The 22,657-nt window shown below is 36.2% G+C and overlaps 2 protein-coding genes across 3 annotated transcripts in view; one reads left to right on the top strand and one right to left on the bottom strand.

Moving 5' to 3' along the window:
- LOC105223791 (uncharacterized) overlaps window positions 1-16,723 on the top strand; it is a 141,360-nt gene extending 124,637 nt beyond the window's left edge. The window contains exons 8-9 of one of the 2 annotated variants that reach the window (XM_049458438.1): window positions 10,131-10,202; window positions 10,302-16,723. In XM_049458438.1, coding sequence (XP_049314395.1) covers window positions 10,131-10,202; window positions 10,302-10,820 — 591 coding nt within the window. In that variant the 3' untranslated portion in view covers window positions 10,821-16,723. Of the gene's footprint in view, window positions 1-10,130 lie in introns of both variants that reach the window. The other variant, XM_049458437.1, reaches the window with a different exon arrangement.
- A 4,138-nt stretch (window positions 16,724-20,861) lies between these two features.
- Window positions 20,862-22,444, bottom strand: LOC105223789 (uncharacterized). The gene is made up of 2 exons (XM_011201638.4): window positions 22,099-22,444; window positions 20,862-22,036 (listed from the first exon to the last, which is right to left on the bottom strand). The coding sequence occupies exons 1-2, from the start codon at window positions 22,412-22,414 to the stop codon at window positions 20,910-20,912; spliced, it is 1,443 nt and encodes a 480-aa protein (XP_011199940.2). The 5' UTR covers window positions 22,415-22,444; the 3' UTR covers window positions 20,862-20,909.
- Window positions 22,445-22,657: the final 213 nt, after the last annotated feature.

Below are 22,657 nucleotides of genomic sequence, written 5' to 3'. Positions count from 1 at the left end.
AGCTAGCTTTTGAACAAGCCACAATGGCCCCCAAGGCCACGAAGTGGGCGGCTTGGCTACAGTTAATGTCAATAACGGCACATTAAACTCTTTAATTACAGCAAAAGTCCATTAGAAACGAACAGTGCGATACTAACTAGTAGCGGTCGTAAAGGTAAGGGGTAAAATAAAGGGTAAAATATGTGGCAGAGTAAGTGAGTAATCATATAAGTGTGTAGTACTGGGTCGATTTAAGTACGCAATCGCAGGTATACGAAAGTAGGTTATACAAAAGGTAACTGTAATTGCGACCCTTTGCCTTCCTCAATTTAAACTTTTTCAAGATTTTGTTTGTACAAACTTTAATAGTGTCTTAGGTCATTTATATTGACCCCAAAGCAGAAACTTAAGTATAGTAAAGAGTGTTTTTGTAGACATACGTTTTCAAGAAAACTTATAAGGCAATTTAATTTAATGTTATGGCCAAGAATTCAATTTTATTATAAATTATATTATAATCATGTTTTAAGAATGATTTCGGGCAAATGACGCAAGCCGAAAGCCCCTATTTTCGTCCACTTTTTTGCACCAATTGGTATCGTATGTCAGCAATAACACGCCGATTTTTTTTTCCAAGATCAAAATCAAAATTTGCTTCAATTTTTGCATTTTTTGTTTCGTTGACTATATGGTTCATAACGCCGACGTGGTTGGAATCAAATCTTCTTTCTTTTTAGTGCAAATCGGGGTCGTTCATTATTGCCATTTGGGTTCATTCACCAAACGTGTTTGACGGTTGTTTGCTTCGCTTCTAGTCTGGAGAATACGTTGTTTACACAATGTCCGTATGGATTTTAATGAAGGCCAGGTCATCCAACAGCCAGTTAAGGTGCTGAATTCGTGTAAAAAGTCCATGAAATCAGTATGGTATGGATGCAAATTTTACTACGAGAATGTTGGACGAGAGATTAAATACGAGTAAAAATTCTATTTTAATAATTTCAACTGAAGGTTTGGGTAAAAGTAAGATGTATGAGTTTTGTTCTACATGAATTAAATGGAGATAAAAAGTGAACGAATTTTCGAAGAAAAACCCGATTTCTCTCATCAACCACCCTCTGCATTCTCCTGATCTGTCACCATGAGACTTCTTACCTATTTTGAACAAATAATATAATATAATACGCCCTTATTTCGGTTATTTTTAAGGCGTATCGGACGCAAAGAAGTAGGGGTTTCAAACCGGATGCAATATTTTTATCAACACTCCCAAAAGTCACCTCGAAAGAGCTAATCATCAAATTACATCAAATTATATTCCCGAGTATAACCGAACATTTCACTGAGCCGAACAGACAAGAGTCTAATGTTGTTGGTGCACTGTTTTCCATAGGTATAAAAATTCCTAGAAAATTTTTTGTCGAAAAACTTGTCAAAAACATATGTGTTTAGTGATCCATAATTTTGTTCGGTGTGCTTTGGCAAATAAACCAGACAAATTAGAGAATAAGTCGTTAATATCATCTAAGCGATGAACTTCTGGTTTATTGTGTACAGAAAAGAGTACTTGTGTTGTGTATTGAGAGGACCGACTCTACTGAAATATACTTTAACTCCTTATACTCGTTTTTTGGGGTGCTATGATATAAACTACAACTGATCTTAGTTTAGATAAGAAGAAGAAGTGAAGGGTAAGGTTTTCAAATTTTAATTTGTATTTGGGTTTTTTATAGCCTGACCAGGATATATTAAGAGTGTAACACCCTGAATGAAACGTTGTAGACCCTATGAAAATATACTATTTTGAAGATTTAGGAGAAAGTTTAATTCTGACTGAAAATTTGTGAGAGATCAACAGGTAGCTAGATTAGCATATAATTTAAAGTAACACTTTAAAGACACCGCCCAATTTAAGCTTAAATCTCCACTCTTCCGAAAGGCGAACGCTGCGAGCATTCAAATAAATTTAACACTTAAATATAAAATGCATTTATCTACTTGTATGTACGAATGTGTACGCTGGCATTTATAAATGCTTAGTAGTCACACGAGTGCTCAGCTTATAGTAGCCACTGGCTGCTTAACTTTGCTTACTTATGCAAATGCAATTTTATAAAATATACAGTTACTCGTTGCTCGTTTGGATCAAGTGCTTCACACCTACTATACATACTCGTATATACGTATATACAAGACATACATAAGTGTACGCAATATGTTATACTGAAATGAGATAGTTAGTCTGCTTGGTAGTAAGTTGGTCATTAACTCCCACATTGGGCCAACAAAATAACGGTAAGCCCTGTACAGTCACTATAAAATACTTATGTGAGTATGAAGTACATACAAATGTATGTGCATGCGCATGTGTGCATTTGTGAATGTGGATGCACTAATTTGACATTTTATGCTTAATTTAAAGCCTCACGTGTGTGGATGGGAACTATGTTCTTATTATAAATTAACAGGAAGGACGAAATGTAAATACTTTTGCTGGGGAATCATGTCAACTTTAATTCGCCATCTCTGGCGAATTTACTAGCAACTGCTTTATAATATATTAGTACAATTTTCATTTAAACATTTAAGAATTGTACAGAAGTACTATTTGGTATTTTGTTATTAATAAATTGGGTATACATATAACTGTATTCATGAGGTTTGCCAAGAGATGGCATAATATTATACCATTGTTCCAATATTTCGAGCATGTATTGAAGAGCCACTGTCCTTGTGCGTATTTGTCAGTGTATATAAGTTGGCTTTTATATTTCGCAACTTGGCAACACTAGTGTGGCAAACTGGGAACACACAACTTAAACTTTGACATTTTACACGATACATGTACATACTCTGAACTTTTTGATATAAGAGCACTATTTTTGGATTAACTCACCAAGGTCATCTAAGTTCAGTTGTTGTGTGCGCAAACTGATATCGCAAGATCGTCAAGATCGTGAGATTGAAACAACTATAGGCATTAGTGGGAATAGCACACATTCAATATTACTTAAACATTTCACTGTGTAAAAAAATTTGTTCGCTTTGGTTGCATTTCAGAGCACTTAAAATATCGACGTGAAGAGTAATGCACCGTAAAGTCTTGTCTTGGCACATATTGACTTCTTTTTATTTCCAATTGTAAAAAATATACCTCAATCAGAGTAGCAAAAGTGCTTCGACAATTGATTCAAACACATTCAAAAATGAATAGATCTTAATCTAAATGTATAAAAAAAAGTTGTGCTAGTGACACCATTTATAACTCAAGAACGGCTGAACCGATTTGGCTGAAAATTGGTGGAAAGGTAGCTTAGAACCAGGGTAAGGATATTTTTCATCTCTTTAAGTCAAAATTTAATACAATTCATAAATACCAAATTATATTTTAAATCATAAGCAGTTGTTCAATTCAGATTCTTTCTCAAAAACAATGTAATTGCTAAGTATTTGGAATAGTGGAAAAGAGCTGTGACCAAATACGCAGTGAAATAGATTATAACTGGCTCAGTAATCAGTCGTTGAGTATGTACTATATCACGTGCATGCCAAAGGACTGGTGTCATAACCTTTTCAGGCGACTTTTTCGTCTTTCCACGCATGAGAACCGGTTCATCATGTGCAGTTCCCTCGACTGACTGTCGATTGGACTTCAGTGAGAAATGATGGAGCAATGTTTCTATTGTCACACACCGACGCAAAAATTCGGTTTTATTACGATTAAAGAGCACTCAAACACTTCTTAAAATAAGTTTTTCGTTGTTTTTGTTGGATTATGAACTTGCGAGGCACCCACTTTGCACAGAGCTTTCGCCTCTTTAAGCTTAGCAAATATCTTTTCATCGGTGGATTTCCCTGAGCCTAAATTCAACAGTATTTTCCCCAAAAAAGCATAAATCAATGCACAGAAATTCTTTATGATCCATTTTTTTGTAAAATAACACAAGTTGCTTCACAAAAATGCTATATCTCAATAACTAATAGTTATAATCCAACTAATAGAAATCATATAGATGGTATTAGTAATATTATCTATATAATATATCAGCCACAGTGAAGCTCGGACGGGTCCTCTAGTTGAAAATATTTTGAAAGACAATAAAGCGCTTTTCTATGATTAAAACTTGTTTTTGTTCTCGAGTTCCGAAAAAAGGCAACCTGCTTAAAATATGTCAAAAAATCAAAATGTAAACAATAATAATTTCTATTCCCCGCATACCAAATTTCGGTATGTAAAAACTTAAAAACGCTTAAAGTAGCGAACACATTCAAAAGCATGGGCAAGGTGTCATATGAAATGAATTGAAAAGACACGTTGCAAGAGTATTTTGCATATTAGAACGCCACAAAGAAGTCAATTTAATAGAAAACAAATATGGAAAACTAAAACTTAGATTAATTTGTTTGTATTGAACTGGTAAAGCTATGCAAATATTGCCAATCACTATTGTTGTACATAACCAAGATTTGTTAAGTACTCCGGTAAACATAAGAGCATTGAATGTTCAAAACCAGAGCAGCGGCAGCCTAAATGCCTGCTAAATATGATAATATGTATATCCAATAACTACATTTTAACACAGATCTTTCAGAAACAAGCAAGACGAATTCAACAACTCATAAAAACATAAGAATGAACTCGAAATTATTTTAATATCGGAAAATGTTGATGTATGTATGAATGCGGAGACACTTTCCACGTCACAAACCGATTTTGAAATTAAAAATCATCAAATCCAATTTGAAGCGAACAAAACTGAGTAAACACAAAACTGATTTCAACGCACAGATTATTCACTGGGTTTCAAGGCTAACCACTACAAAGGGGAGAGAACTTTAGTACACAACAGCCACATTTGCAGATGGTACCGCGTTGCTTGCTGTTGATAGTATTGAACAGGAGTCAACTACTAAGCTGTAGATAAAGTTCTACAAGTTCTATAAACAATTACTATGAACAAGTACTCCGGCCTACAAGAAGCTATGGTGATGCGCTAAGCAAATTATAACATTTAAGAAAAAATATTAAAAACTGTAGAAACACACTAAAGCTTTATAACATATTAGTAGCCACCAAGACGACTTAAACGCCTCAAAGGGTGATCCACTTCGATGTTCTTTATTTTTTTAAAGAAAAAAACATAAAAGAATAAAATTTAATGGTGAGTGTTTATTGTTCGGATAGACTTTAGACTTTACATATTCTCACAGAAAAACGTCTAACGGTATAATAACACACGATCTTGGTGGCCAATCGACCAGGCTAAAACGAGAAACTATCTGCTCATCGAAGTGTTCTATCAATAAATCCATTGATTGGTGCGATGTTTGGGAAATGACGCCATCTTGTTGAAACTAAATGTCACCCAGATCACGAGCTTCAATTTCAGGCATCAAATAGTCGGTTATCATGTCTCGACAACGGTCGCCATTGTTGGTTACGTTCTCACTGGCATTATTTTTAAAGAAATATGTGTCGATGATTCCACCGGCTCACAAAATAGTTTGCTTTTCGTCCTAAATGCGACAAACCCATTGAGCCAGAAATGGCGCTCACGGTTGAACAAAATTTTGCTTGAAAACGTCGAAGCCCGTATAGCGAAGCAGTGTCGCTTAGGAAAGTCGAGCGGCTTCGATTCTAACATAAGCTGATGCGTACAGCACCGAATCGATTATTCTCAATCTTCGTGTACACTCTCAGCTACGGCTGCTATATATTCTTCACTGCGTGCTGGACGTGGTCAATAATGCTGGGTCTCAAGATGGTGTTGAGAATAGTGCGCCCAGTAGGCCGATTTTGTTGACCATATCTTGAGCGAAGCGCTCGAAACATATTCTTTACAGAACGTGAATTTTCATAATAAATTTGTTCGATTTGTAAACGTTGTTCAGCCGTAAGTACAATGCTGAACAAATATAATATGTCAGCTTGATACCACTCATGCGAGATCTGTCAAAAACGTTCTATTTTTAGATGATATAATCAACCGTTAGGTATTCGAAACTATTATACTCTGTAGCAACATGAAGCGCTAGTATAAAAATTGTACACTTTGCCGAACTCCCTATCGGAAACCTAGGTATAAGAACCAATTTCACTTTTTTTTTTTATTTTCACTTTTTCGTAATTAATGTTAACACTTTTCTCTTAAGATTTGTGATAAATTTTGAAAGATGTGCATTTACAAAGATATTTTGAAAGACTCCATGCAAAAACATCGTTATTTAATCAAAATTTGCTTACTTAGCTTACTACTTTTGTAACGGTCAGCATCATTTATTTGAGGACGTTTCTCAAACAATAAGAATAAAGAATTGAATTGAATTGAAGAGAAATCCGAAAGCGATCTACTCGTACAATTTTAGTAACTGAATTACCTTAGAGAAATTCCTATTTGGTGTCGCTGTCGTAAATTCACTACAAGAATCATATGCCTTTGCGTTCAGGTTTCATTGAAATTCAAATGTATTGCTACCCTCACATTCGGCGTAATAATGCTGATTTCGCTCGCGGTAATAGAACAAATGCTATTGTCACAGGTCACTCGTGGTTTATTTGTCTATCCACTTTTATTCATAAGCACCGCATCTGCATTGTGTATAACATTACTGTACACCGTCTTTTATTTTATTTATAAGCCAAGCATGAGCGCGTCTGTCCTTTCTATGACTGTTCCACTAGTGTTGTGCGTTAGCCTCCATTCTTTCACTCTTGTTATTCTGTCTCACATTCTGGGATACTATATATTTGCCTTCCATTGGGAGTTATGCATGTCTGGTGCTGCTTGTGAAATGCTTTGTTGGTCACGAGGATTTGCGTTAGCACAAATCCACTTGCGCACACACTTACCCACCCGTGTATTCTGTGAGATTTAGTTGAGTGATGTCAAGTCGGCAAATGGGCTGAGGTCAGGAATGAACGCTCCGCTGGAATATTGTGTAGTGTGGCGTGAAATGTAGCTGACATGTACAGAAACCAACTTGCTCAAATACACAAAGACTATGGAACTACCCTGTAGGAAAAAGTTGCACTAGTGAAATTGCAATAAATGTTAGGTAGATCATCATGTGATATGACAAATAAAGAACTGGGAATATATTCAACCATCTTTAAGGGTTCGATGAGGCAACGCCATCTATTACTATAAATGTGCTTATATATGATTTTAAAACAGAAATTGCATCTTTGCTCGAGACAACATACATCCAAGGTCGCACTAACTAGTATAAATATTTTTATTGATTACTTCTAATGATTCTACAGAGACTTACACTAGTTTCAGCACTGAACCAAGCTACAGAAGGTGTTATGGGCCTCACAAATTATGAATATAACCGGAACTATAAAACTAACAAAATTATAATTAAATAAAATCCCGCTCTTTCAATTGCGCGTTCTCTTTTAAAACTGACTCTTTTTCCTACAAGTTAGTTTGCACTATTCCGAGCAAGGCACGTGTTATCAGAGATGAAAGAAAAATCTCTAACTCATATGCGTATAGAATATGAGTATATAAATATGTCCATGAAGCACACGGGATATTTCAAAAAAAATTGCAGAAAAAGCTGTTGCTTTGAGAAATGATGTTGTTGACAGCAGTTGATGTCAGTGGCACCTGTTGCAGCCACTAGTGATTTGCCCTTTATTGCGCAAATATTGGGATTATTTATTATTTCAATACACCAATCTATCGGGGAAGAATTGGATACATTTAATATAACATACTCGCAGAAATGTGTGTACAGTGTGCAATAAAAATTGCTGCTAAGAATGCTTTACCAAAATAAACCTTATATATAGTGTAATAATTGTGAAGAATAATATAGTCAGTGTAATGCAAGAGTTTTAATCTTTTAACGGATTTTAGTAAGAGCTAGTAGTGTGGTAACTTATGCCTATTTTCGTGACTTCTTTGGAGGGTGGTTTTTTATAGGAAAGTAAAAATGAATTATCTTGAATATTTAGAGTGTTTTTATTTACATATTGAGAATATAAAAAAATGTATTTGAAAAAATTTAATAATGTATTTTATTACTGTTATTATTGTCACTCGAAGTTGGAACCTCAAAAAAAATGCACGTGGGTGGCCCGGGTGATTTTGGCTCTTGATGTTACCTGAAATCAAATATTCTTTCCTATTCTTAATCTATAGACCTGTCATTCTGGTCGGAACTACTGAAGTTAAATTTTAAGTGTAAATAACAAAAAGGGCGGACTTTGAAAAAAATAGTCCTTTTATTTTAGCAAAGAAAAGTTTGTAAAATAAAAAGTTGGGGATGGAAAAAAATTATCGTTAGTTCCGACGAGAACTATAAATGTGTAGAACAGTTTGTTAAAATTTGAAAGCAATCGGTTTAGTAGAAAAAAAGTTAGGACCCGTGGCGACCATAAAAACAATGTTTTGAGAAAAACGCGTTTAAAGTTCCAGAACTCCGAGAGAGAGGACTCCGAGGCGCTCTAGGAAACTCGTTATACCTTCCGAAATATTTCGAATTTCTGTCTGAAACTTTCACAGTACATTCTCAAGACATTGTACTTTCAAATTAAGCAAAAAAAAATTTCGATTTTTTGAACCCAAGTTACCAGACTACTACCTTAAATAGTCGTGTATAGACCTAATGCAAAGTACTATGGCTCGGTCACCTTCTTTACAAATTATTTATATTTCACTTATGTTTGTTTTCCTTAAGCAAAAAATTATTTGAAAAATTACGTAATAGATTTTGAGTACAATTTTTTCACACACTGTGCTATATTTATTTATACAATCATTGTATATTTTATTAATCACATTGAAATAATTTATCGTCTTTATTTGACATGAAAATTTGAGTTGTAGTTATAACCTCCAGTGATGAGACATTGCAATGTAAGGCTCCGAAAACATTTCACTAAGACAGTCAGCAACCGTTGAGTGAGTGTGTAGTCATGTGATTAATTTATTTCGCGCATACAATTTTTATATTGATTAATGATTTGAGTGAATGATGATATGGGACAATATATTATTACGATATTAATACTCACATACCCAAATTGAATAAAGCAAGTGTGCGTGATAAACGCCCTTGACTTTTTGGTCATCATATACAAACTCTTTAAAGGCTGAAGAGAAGGCCTTCAAATAATTTCAAAATGAAAATATTTTGGTATAAAAAATTATTGCTACCTCTAACAAAAGCCATAATATTAAATTATTTTTGATTTTTTTATATTCCTTCAAGGGTAGTCACGTTCCATGTGTGTAGTTATACCTATTTTTCAAAAAAATACGTACGCACCTAAATTTGGCATGGCAATTGGTTGATGAGATTTGGGTATTTCGGAAAAAGTTATAGTTTTGAATTCAGTTGTTAATGAAACACTTTTTATGCCCAAGAGGCGAAGATTTTAGAAGCATTCAAAAATTAAAATAAATTGCTTGGGATATCAGAGGAAAGTGTTGGAAGTATGATTCCTGAATATTAGAATACTCGATATATTTATGCAAACTTGGTGACACGCAAGCTCACAACTAACTCACTATGTGCCAAATCAATGAAACCATGGTTAAAATATATATTCTGGGATTAGAATTGGCTACGCTAATGCTCCGACTATGGAAACAACAACTTGTAGAGGCAGAAGAAGATATACATATCGAACTACAAAAATGAAATTAGATAGTTAAAAGTAGAGTAATCATTATTCTTAAAAAAAAAAATAGTAAAAATAAGTTTTGGCATAGAACTTTATCCAAAAATATTTTCCATTATCTGACTATAGGTACGAGATAATAGATAACATTAAATTTCCATAACCGTTTAGCTTTTGGCGTCAAAATATTATTTTTAATCTAATATTCAGACGAATTTCCTACCACAGCGTAAGTTCTAAATAGTCTATAAATTTTTTATAATATATTAAGGTACATAGTTCTGTATAAGTTATTTTTCTGGGTTAAAAAACCAATAAATAACTAGTTCGATGTCAAGTTAACAAATAGTATCGATGAGTCCACTAAACCTTTAAAGACGAAAACGAATCAGATAACTTCTTTCGATTGAAGTTTAGAATAGCGAACTTAACATATGAATATTTATATTTAAATATATAAAAATTTATAAATTTTATAAATCTCATAAGGTTATCACTTGGTTTTCCCTTGCAGGTGCTCGCCATGTGGGGTGTTTTGCGATTCTACAACTTGGTACGTTCAGGCATCACATGGAAGGGCCCAGAGGTAATTGAACTAAGATATAACGGCAATGACTCTCACCAAGTCGAAACACGCTTACCAAGTAGTCACACATATCACCTCTCCTCCCATTACCAATCGCAGGCAAAAACCACTGCGTCGGCAGCAGCGACGACGGCATATCATCACTGTAATGGCGGCAGCGACAGCAAACAGCGTCGCCTCAACTACGTGCCCGATGTGCAGCGCAAACCGACCGGCTGTTGCTTTTTCGACTTCGACGATTACGATGAGGATGACGATGACGAGGAACTGGAGTGCGGCGATGATGATTACGATTATGACGACTACTACTATGACGATGACGATGAGGATAGCTCCGATTGCACGATGCTTGGCGCCATATCAATGCATCAGAAACGTCAGTGCAACCGCACACTGCGCCCGTCACACCTGCACGTACACACGCACTCATCGCGACCGCGCAACAACAACATACGCACTGTGCTGATCAACAAACGGCATCACAAGTACAAAATCGCACAGCCGCAGACACGACTCGAGGTGATCAACGAGTCGGAGCGTAGCGCGGGCAGTGGCAGTGACGAGAACGATTCGTTGCTGGTCGCTTATGATAGCACATCGTCGCTGGCGTCGGTTTGACATTGGCCGGCGTGCAGTTGTAGTTGCTTTGGAAATGCGCGAAAGAACAATGGAAGCGGCAGCGGCGATAGAGCTGGCGACGTCGGCGATAATGAAGCGGCAACCGCGACAGCCGACGGCGAAGCGGCCGAATTGCAGCAATTACAGTTGCAAATTTGGCAGCAGCAATGGCTACGACGACAGCAGCGACGTCAACGCAAGTGGCAACGCAAGTTTCAGCGTCAGCGCCGATGTCCATTACGACGAGTCAACAGCGCTGTGAATATAGCGATAATGGTGCTGCTGGTTGTAGTCGAGATATACGCACAAGTTTCGGTACTTTTGTAGAAAGTTTTGCGTATACATTGATTTACGTGTTTCAAATTTTGTGAGCTTCCATTTATTCAAGATGTACGCATTTTTTAGTCATGGGCTACCTCGTAATTACCACTATTCGATCGAGATTAATAGGTTTTGCAAATGTAATCAAGTAAAGTTCGAATTAGCTAGGGGTTATCAGTTCCCTGTTTCTGTTTCTCTCGCTGCTTTACTAAAACGGTACATTTGTTCAAACTCCGTCCGAATAATGCGCATTTTTATATCTTCAATCTTAAATTTGGATGAATGCAATGAAAATTGTATACTCCTTTCCTTTTGCTTTTGCTTTTGAAAAGGAAATCGATCGCAGCTAAGCCATCATTGAGCTCATAGTTTTCACACCAGGCGCCTCATAATTATGATCTACATTCGCCGTTCACCATTTTCAAAAACTCTAACTTAGGAAATATATTCGTCGGATGAACTAACCGTTTCAATATGTGCTTTATAAAGATTAAAAAGCGTTTGGAATACTGAACATCAAATGTGAGTAAAGCAGACAAAAGGAAGGGTTCTCTTCATTTTCTACTCATCGTGCTACGTAAAATATGTTTACGAAAAGTTACAAAATTCAGAATACAGTTTCTGCTTGTTCCCTTAATTTTTTTCAGCCAACTGACGTTCCGTTCACGACACTTATTTCCCGTTGTCTGAAGAAGTGGGAACTTTAACCCATGTTGGGTCTTTTACTTCACTTCTCGAATGTAGAAAGGTCGTTTGGAAGTGACTTTTCTTTTATTGGTGGACCTTTGACAAATTTTCTGGTTATTTGTTTACTGTACTTGTATAATCCCAAAAGTGCTACTAATGGAGGAAATTTTAGATAAAGAACAGCCTTTTAAACCACACTGTTCTTCAATATATTTCATAAAAATTCCCTCCCGCCAACAAGCCCAATACTTTCCCAAACTTTATTATTTTACTGCTAATACTTCCATATATATCTTAATATATTTTAGAGAACTTAATTTCGAGTCATTCAAATTGATCTCCCTGAGTTAAGTCAAAAGTTAAAATAATTAACTCAAAATTTGACCATTTCAAGCACTTTTCTCATACTTTTCTTAAAGAATTTAGTTTTTAACTACTTCATAACTAGAATAAAGATAAGCTAGGCGCTTTGACATTATGCTAAACTTTTACGTACTTCCGTTGCGAGCTTTTCGGATTTCCTTCAAAATTTTAATGGCTTTTGTTGGCACCAGTTCTACACCACAGGACTGCGCACAGTTATACATACACATTATTTGCTAAATCCACAAATATTAAGTTATTAGTGGAGGGTTGAGTTAAGAGAGCTCTCATTTTAACAGTTTCTTAGAAATATGAAGCAAAATTCAGCTAAACACGCACAAAAGCAATCTTCTGGTGAACTTCGTTTTACACGTCCACTTTTATTTTTATTAGTTCCGTTTTGTTTTAAATATATTTAAAAGTAAAACTGGAAATAAATTAAATAGTTCAGTGGTAAGCTGAAGCACAGCAGGAAATATATCGTAACCGAGTAAAATATTTTTTCTCACAATCACCAATGGGACCATAGCTTGAAACTGTCGAAACTGCGATACAGAACACACCAACTTGAAAGCTTTGTTCTCGAAGGCTTGATTAATTTTTTAGGCACTTTCGGTTCAAAGTATTCAAATGTCCTGTACTACCCCTCCATGTAATATTTAAAGTGATCTAATCAAGGGCACTAAACAATGAAATTTATGGAGAAAGATACCACTAAATAAGGGAAAGAATGCAGTTATTCAAGCATAAGAAGTTCTTAGAATAATGCGTAATATTTGTGTCAGAATATCTGGATATTTATGTATTTTCAAATATTACTTGTGGCAACAATTGCACTCTTTATCAAAAATGTTCTTTAAGGACCTACATATAAGGGATTTAGGAAAACAGGCTAGGATCGTCAGAAAATATCAGAAACGAAGCAACAGTGAACTGAGAAAAATGAAGAAATGTACGCTTTGTTTCTGAGAAATAATGTTATTGACTATAATATACGTAGTAAATGGTAAACATTTTTGTCAAAATTTTACTTATGTGTTGAATCTAAACTGTAAGTCCCTCGAACTTAACCATAGTTAGCTAGCAACTAACGATTTTTCAACTTTAATCTCAGCTCTTGACCTTTCGCAAATCTCTTTCCCCCTCTCCAACTTACATTATTCAAATCTCCATTAAAGGGTTTGGCTTTGGAACTAATTAATATGCAAAAGCCGCCTACACGAAATTCTGGTATTAACCGGCGAGCAAGGGGCCGAAAGACCAACTCTTGAAACACCAGTTATGTTGTTGGTGGTGAGTTTATTTGGCATATTCTTATATCCTGCTGTGTGGTTAATTGTTGTAAGCGCGAAAAGCGGCGCGTTTAATTGCTGATATTCGACAGTGCTGCATGAATTCCAATGAGCCATGTGATGAGGCCAGCGGATTAGTGTGTTCGAAAAACTTTCAGCTTTAGCTGCTTACCCTTGTTGGACCGAACTGAGCCAAATTTCGCAGCAAGAATGGTGATTACGAGCAGACTGCGTTTATGGCTCTATACTAGCGAACCAAAGCATGAATGTAATCTATGAAATCGTGTAAAACAAAGCGAGTGTGCCGGGAGTCACATTGCCAGAATACTTATTGTTTAAGCATTATTATACCGTTATGTTTTGTTGACGCCAAACAAAGAAAAAAGCGAGAGAGTTGTCAAACAAAGCTTATAAGATTTGTGTACAACATAGTTTCTAGATTAAGACACGATAAATAAATATACATACATACATACATTAAAGTGAGATTCGAAAAAGGAGAAGCAAAATGTACTGTCGCAGGACAATAGCAGTAAAACAAATAAGCATTGACACTATCTAATAGTTGTAATTGTAGCTTATGTAATTTATAGCTGTACTTGCATGTACATATGTATATACAATGTTATAAATAGATATATAATAAATATGGTTCAAAGCATATAACAGATATTAAGCGGGTTAGAGTGGGTAACAAATACTCGATGATACTATTATGTACTTGAAATCTAAATTTAGTTAGCTCCCATTAGCATGTAAACTAAGTAATAAGCGAGCTAAGTTACTGTGATTTCATTTTAAACAATTATTAAACTGTGTTTAGCGGTCAAAAAGTGTTCCGCAGCTAAATTTAATTTTCAAAATAGTCACAAAGTCATTTTGAGTTACATCAATGTCTAAAGCCTTTATCGAAGAGTTTCATAAGCATTCATCATAAATATTTATAAAAATAACAAAATTTTTTGAAATAAAGGAAGTGTACTTTTAGGAGCGCAGCTAGTTGAATTTAAAATCAATTTTTTCAGATTTCATTAGGTTATAACATTAGCAATGACATACTTAATAAACGATATCCCTAATAATTTTTGAGTGACAGCGTTCTATAGTGTAGCCGCTCTGTTCAATCAGATCCATCAGTTTGTTTCTAAACAGCCTCTTCTCAAAACTGCATTCTTCAAATTTGCTGGAGTGATTACTCGGAGACAAATGATACGATGACTACCCCCTTAATTAGGTTTATTTCGATTTTTGATCAGAAAAACATAAGAGCATTTTTCCAGCCTGTAACGAGAATCTTTCGAATATTTCTACTACTAAAAGGTTTCTTATGAAATCCTTTCTTCGCATGGAGTCGGAAGCTTACGAGTTGTAGAATAACATACAAGCTGTGTCCACATGAAGCAGGAGCAGCCCTGCTTAAGAACTCATATGCAGAAAATATACACATAGAATGGTTGCATATTTAGAAGAATAGACCATTAGTTTCGTAATCATTAAAAATTGATAAACTGATCTATTAATTGTGTTATGGTATTTAGTGGAATATGAGTATAACCATTGACTTATCGTACCGCCAACAAAAACTGTCAAAACAAATAATTTATCCAACCAATAGTTCCATTTCTTCATAAGATTTGGTCACTTCAGGATCAATAAAATGAAGAATAAACATATTATGTGGCTTATTGCATTATTCTAATAGAACTCTTAGGAAGGAAATCAAAAGGTTAGTTCTTTAGTTCCAAACTATATATTTTAAGACAACAAAATCTTCAAGCAACAACAACAAGAAAACCATAGTAGATATTAAAAATTAAAAGGCTTTAAAGACGTACTTTTATAAGCTGAAATGATCATGGTCAATAATACAACTTTCGATTGATTTTATTGGATTTTTGACAGATTGGGATTCATAGAAATTAGGCATGCACATCACTTTCCGTTTCTTGTCTGCGGTTGAATTTTTAGGGGTTCATGGTTGGCACAAATGTAATACGTATATAGATACACCAATATTTTAGTTTTTAAATTTGAAATTTGAATTTGAAATGACTTAAAATAATTATAATAAATCAGAAATAAATAAATCAAAGAAAACTAAAGCGACTCGTTCTACAAAATAGTTAGACACAAATCAATACCTACATACATATACATTTTAGCAGTTGAAAAGCTTTGTGAAAATTCGCTCTCCGAACATTACATTTAAAGCTTTATTTACGGTTTTTTTGGCAATATGGTGTGCTATAATTCAAAAATTGAAAAGTAACCATCATTTACCTCTCTGCGGATGTGGGCAGTATTCAATACATGTTATTCAGAAATTTTTTCAGAGCACATCTTTTTACCTTTTTGTGGCTCCATACCTAAACACTCCATCACATCCACAAGAACACTTGTATAGAAAGGATATAAAAATTTTCGGTTTTCCGATCAAGCCTAAGCCTATTTCAAAACAAAATATGTATTCGTTGAATTTGATTATTTTATTTACAAAATCACAGTAACTCATTTCTTTGCAAAGTAATCTCAAAATATATTAGTCTAAACCTATTCTAACTTAAGAAAAAATTTAAATCAATAAATTTTCTGTAACTAATTCTAACCTAACCAAATAGATATGTATATGAAAGCAAATCAATGTAGTTAACACTTACAAATCATGGCTACCTTTCTTCCATTCAAGTCTTCATAATTGCAAATAATCGTAAGAAGTAAATACACATGTATATACACATAAAAAAATAGAGAATAAAATTGATAAGTAGACTAATTAATTATGCGAAACAGAGAATTTGTATCAAAGAAGTATTATAGCCATAGCTTACAAGTAGGAAAGTCTTAGCAAATTTTATTTTTACAAATATGTAGTTCAAATGTAAATATACTTACCAGAAATACAAAAACACTAGAATATTTGTATGATTAAAACTCATTACTTTAGTATATAGCAATAAAAATAATAAAAGAGACACGCTTTGTAAATAAATCAAGTAATATTTAATCCAAATAATCAAATGGCAATAAAGTGTGTAGACAGTGCAACATACATAGAAATAAATAAATATATATATGTATCATATATTATTAATAAAACGTGTTTTATTGTGGAAACTCCGCTAGCATTTTACAACAACACTTGCTATGGTGATAAAATTTGCTACGGTGAAGAACACTTGAGGCGTGCTGGCAAAGTAAAGTGTTTGGCCTGTGCTCCTTATCTTCCTGAGTAGTAATAAATATCTACGTGTAAGGTAAAGAAAGAAAAAAAAAGAAAGAAAAAAAATATATTTATAACACAATAATCAAAAACGTGAGGGAAATGTTGTTTCAACTATAGACATACCTGTAGATACAATCTATCTACAGAGTTGGTCGTGAAAAAAAGTGAGCACATTAGAAGACGGAACAAATTTTTAGTACTGTACAAAATCTTTCATGATGTTAGAAAAGATCTATATATGTGACGTGGTCTACGGAAAGGGGGCTTAGGTGTCAAAAAATCAATTTTCAGTTTTTAGCTGACGAAACGAGTTGTTTATTTTTAACAGCTGTTCCCAGAAAATTAGTTTTGGCACGTTAGCTCCCTTTTCGTAGACCAGGTCACATATAGTTATAGTTAGTATTAATATGTGCCAATTATAGATCTTGAACAGATTTGGACCAACGTTTTGATTTAAACCAGAAATGCGGAGCTGTCTTTTCCAAGGCCTATCTTGACTTCAAATTTTTAATTTATTGCAAAACTATTTTACTATTTTAAATCAAAGCATGGGAACAAATTTAGACTTAAGCTTCCAAAAAAAAGATTATAAGACATTCATTCTCGAAGTGAATTTTAATTAGAAGAGAGCCAGGCAAAAAGGGAAGGATAGGAATAAATAGGCTGGAAGGTTGAAAGAGAGATAACTTGATTTAGCAATAAATAGATATACAGAGAGAGATATTTACAGTTCACAGCCAGGTTTCGACGTAAAATATGTACATGAGAACAATGCAATCAAAAATTCTGTAAAAGTCGCCGAAGCAAAAACTACTTACATCAACAACTTTGGCGATCGAAAGTTAAAACGGACACCTTTGCTTTAGTAACCCAATAATGCAGGTAGATGATGCACAATTGGTTTGTGGATAAAAAGGAATATCTTGTGTTACTGAAACCACAGGAGAACGCTAATACTCGTACAACGTTTGAAAAAAAAATTTCACACGAATAAGGTCGCAATAAGGTCGGTATGTAAAATTAAGGCCCGCAACAATTGAGGATGAAACAATGTGGCTTCCAGACTAAACGCTAAACTGTTAAAGTGCCGTAAGGTGCTTATGAAATCGCTTTTACCAAAATTCCTATAAGGTCCATCAAAGTTTTAAAGCTCAAAAGGCAATCCTTTTTATTGATTATTTGACACGATAACAATAATACACTAAATACGGACCGCTTGAAATAGCAGATTTTGTTGCCTACAAACGTAGCCCGGGGTTTTAACACTTAGCCCACAACAGAAGTGTGCATAGAGACAAGTAGCGTACATATGTATCATTCATTGTTCCCCGGAGGATGGAGTCATGTGCAGAAGTTCAGGAAAATTTTCTGATCGCCATTCACTTGGAACTGGCCAGAAACGATTCTATTACATATGGCTCAAGCAGCTTACGACTTCCGGTCTTTGACCAAGTATCCTCTGGTAGTCTAAGAAGATCTGTTTGAAGGCGAGCTAAAGTGAGAAGGCGAAACATCCCCTCCACAGGGTTAGTGCAGGGACCCGCCACGTAAAAAGCAGTACCAATGAAAAAGAACAAATAGCCTCGTATGAGAGACCCCCCTTTTGATGACGACTATGGCAAAAGAATTAAGGACTACGACATGCTAAAGGTATACATTTGGAATGTCCGATGCGCAGGTGGTTGATGTCCTCGTTAGAGTATAAAGCGCAAATTTGGTGTGGAATTCATGGTGGGAAAGAAACTCCGTCGCCGAGTACTGTCATTTACCCCGGTGGATGAATGTTTAGCCACAAACCACATCAATGCGAGGTTCTTAAACATATCACTGATTTCCGCCTGCGCCCCGACGGAAGAGAAGGATGATGTGGCCAAAGATGATATAAAAACCTTATTTAGCGACTTTAACGTCAGGGTGGCAAAGAAGGTACCTTTGACAGTATGGTCGCTAAATTCAGCCTCCACGAGGAAACATCCCAAATGGGTTAAGACTGATCAACTTCGCCGTGCTCGAAATAGGGTTATCTGTAGTACTAGAATTCAGCATGAGAAAATATATAAAGCAAGCTAGATATCGAAATTTGAAGAGGGAAGCAAGACGAATTTACAGACAGAAAAAAAAGAGGCCGAAACTCGGGAGTATGAAGAGGGTAATGCTCTAAAGTTCTACGAAAAATTGCGGCGGCCAACAGAAGGTTTCAAGTCCGGAGCATTCTCTTGTTGAACCCCAAAGGTGATCTAGTGACCGGTGCCAAGAGCAAACTAAAAGTATGGAGGGGACACTTCTCCAGCCTGATGAATGGCAGTGAAAGTACAACGGCAGGAGAAGCCGATGGATTGTCGGCCGAGCTATTCAAACACGGCGGCGAAAAACTGATAAGGACCATCCATCAGCTACTGGCGTATGCCGATGATATTGATATCTCCAGACTGAGGAAGGAAGCAACGCAAATGGGTCTGGCAGTGAACGAGGGCAAGACGAAATATCTCCTGTCATCAAACAAACAGTCGTCACACTCGGGACTTGGCTCCCACGTCACTGTTGACAGTCATAACTTTGAAGTCGTAGATAATTTCGCCTATCTGGGAACCAGTGTAAACTCCACCAGCAATGTCAGCCTGGAAATCCAATCCATCCCGTCCTGTTATATGGAAAGAGGCTTCGCCGATGACAACAACTGATGAGTCGACGTTGCGAGTTTTCGAGAGAAAGATTCTGCAAAAGATTTATGGTCTTTTACGCGTTGGCCACGGCGAATATTCATTCGATGGAACGATGAGCTGTACGAGATATACGACGACATTGACATAATTCAGCGAATTAAAAGACAGCGGCTACGCTGGCTAGGTCATGTTGTCCGAATGGACGAAAACACTTCAGCTCTGAAAGTATTCGACGCAGTAACCGCCGGGTAGAAATCCAGATTCCATCCGAACTTAGTCCGTCCTTTGTTTAAATATAATATTACTACTTCAAGTAATAGTTATTCTGATATAGTGACTTCCATCATGTGGATACTATCCGTCCATGCAATAGTACGATATCAGAAAAGTATATTATTAATTCTATAATATATCTAGAATATTCTCCTAAATTCTCAAGTTAATCTGTGCAATAGTCTTGGGGATTGAAAAAAATCGAGTTAGACCGGAACTTGATATGCAGGTTCCTTAGACCTTTCGAATTCATAGTTGGGCCTAATCGGACCACTGCCACAAATCGCCATTAACAGAAAACCTATCCTTCCTTTAACTTGTTCTTTAACTAAACACTAAATTAAGATATAGAACTGTAATTTGACACAGGTGATCGCAGTAACACGGGGTACCTGTGGGCAATTTTTTTTTTTAAAGTGGGCGTGGTGCCGCCCTCTAATACGTCTAATGTACATATCTCCTTAACTACCAAAGCTGTAACAACCAAATTCACAAATACTCTAAGAATTCTTACCGACAGAGTGACAATGGATGAAATCGTATGATAAGCTCGTTCACTCACCATATAACGGTATTGTTAAAAACTACTAAAAGCGCGATAAAACAATAACTAAATATGACAGAGACGTTAAAATTTACCAGCGAGATGGTATGAGAAAGCCGGGGTAAAAATTTTACGATGGGTGTGTCACCGCCACTTTTTGCAGAAATTACATATCTCGGGACCCGACCTACCGATATTAACTAAATTTAGTACACGGCATTCCTTTCATATTCTTATGTCACAATGCGAAAATGGGCGAAATCGGATTATAACCACGCTTACTTCAAGTATGACATACATACATAACCTCTTAAATTCCATTTGATTATTTCACTTTCAAGAAGCAATTGATGTAACGGAATAAAAATTTGCACTAATACTTATTTTAAAGTATGCCACCTTATGACCGAAAATATCCTACATCCAATCAAAACTGTATAAGGAGTTTTGCTGTCAACGCGAAGGCACTTTTTGTGAGGAACTGCCAGAAATGACGTCGTAATGACCGAGTTTTAAGTATTTTCCTTTGAACATTTCACCAAACCTTTTCAAAACATGTATCTTTGGAAAAATGAAAAGCTTGAGTAAAAATTTAATTTAGGCAGTGTTTTGCTCGACGAAACCCATGTAACCCTTTAAGTAGTGAACAAATTCCTGCCTTTAATAGAAATTCCATTTAAATATACATATTTCAAATTTTATTTATAATATTCTAATTCATATTTACAACAACAAACCACCTGGGGCCGAAAGACTTGGCAGATTGGTTACTTTACTTCTGAAGTCAGAGACCTCGCAAGCATAAGAATATCCAGCAGTGAGATCTGTACGTTTCCAGCTAATATAGTCCACCTGGTCGGCTATATCAGTGCAAAGGATATAGTCCTTCTTGATCTCATCCAATGTCAAATGTGGATTATTTACTCCAATGAAAACAATACCCTTCTTGCTAGTTTTCTCAATCACAACACGGAAATACAGTTTGGGTACGGGGATCAGTCCGTTGTTGTTACTATCATACGCCAAGTACAGTGGGGTCTGCACACCATCGCTGTTGGCCAGAGTGGTCACACCGTAAACACCAGTGTAGCAATCGACATACCAACCTGCAGAGGAAACCTTTGCGCGTACACCATCTTCGATACGAGCCCAATTGCCGGCATTGAAGACCTGCCACTGTGGAGCGGCGTTAATGAAGAGGAAAGTGGCGCGTTGTTCGAGGCCATAATCAAAATCAGCTTTGGCGGCCATATGACCGCGTGCTAAGTAAACATTCTTGGCAGAGTCAAAGTATTTACTGGCATCACCGCCCAAATGTGCGTTGATGGTCTCCAGCTGAGTGGCTTGAGTGTACAGTTTATCGACATTCTTGCCATCGAAGAAACCACCAGTCTGGAAGGTGATACGGTCCACGCCTGTCTGGTAGTAATTGGCGCCGGGATTCAAATCGTGATGAACATAACGTGTAACTTCATCGCCTTCATTAAAGCAAACTTCATATTGCTTGGCGAAACGAGTAGACGAGATTTTGAAGCCAACGCGTACCATAATGCCACCATTGCACGAAGCGCCAGTCTTTTCCGCAACAAAAGTCGGCCAAGCTTTGCAAGTCAATTCCTTAAAAGCGTAGGTGGTACCATCCACTCTGAAGTTAGTGCCACTAACGCAGGTAGCAGTAACGAGGGTCGTATCGAGTGTGGTAAACTTGCCGGGACACCACATCTCTAGGGTGCTGCCTGCGTCCACAACCATTACACCCTTAGTGTCATATGGATAGATTTCTTCGGAGCCGCTCTTCAAGTAAAGGGGCTGAGGAGTAGGCAAACCACCACGGATTGTAACTTTGCATTCTAATTGCGGAGGAAAATATTAGGTTATGCAATTATGTATTGCAAAAGATGTCTTTTCTTACCACTTGCACGTCCTTCTATCTTTCCATTTACGTCGACCTCGGGTTGTACTAACTCATCTTGCACCTCACTAATTGGTTCTGGTTCAACGTAATCTTCTTCAACTTCAGCAGGCACAATGGCTTGGGATGCATCTTCTTTGATTGGCTCTACATACAAGTTGCGTTCAAATAATATATTGATCTGTTCTGACATGTGATCGTCAGACTTCCAATCATCCACCACATCCTCTGGTACAGCAACCACACCGGCTGTACATCCATGGAAGAGGCAGAAACTGCCAGCGACCAACAGCAATAATGTCGAAGTTAACTTCATTTTAACCAATTTCGGTTTGGCCAGTAAGCCTCGTCTTAAATACCAAGTAGACAAGCAATGATAATAACATATCTTCCCCTCCATGCTCCCGCCGCGCTGATAATGATGGTCTAAATTTTGGACATCTATCGTTTTGATTAGATCTTGACCATAAATATATGGGGTTTTTCTGAAGTGTTCGGCATAAATTACTGAAGATTGTTTCTGCACGATTTCATTCTCGTGATACTTCGCTAACATCCG

This window comes from Bactrocera dorsalis, chromosome 5, assembly GCF_023373825.1.
Source record: "Bactrocera dorsalis isolate Fly_Bdor chromosome 5, ASM2337382v1, whole genome shotgun sequence".
In the NCBI taxonomy this organism is placed as follows: domain Eukaryota; kingdom Metazoa; phylum Arthropoda; class Insecta; order Diptera; family Tephritidae; genus Bactrocera; species Bactrocera dorsalis.
The sequence above is the reverse complement of the archived record's forward strand: the minus strand, read 5'-3'. Positions and strand labels throughout refer to the sequence as shown.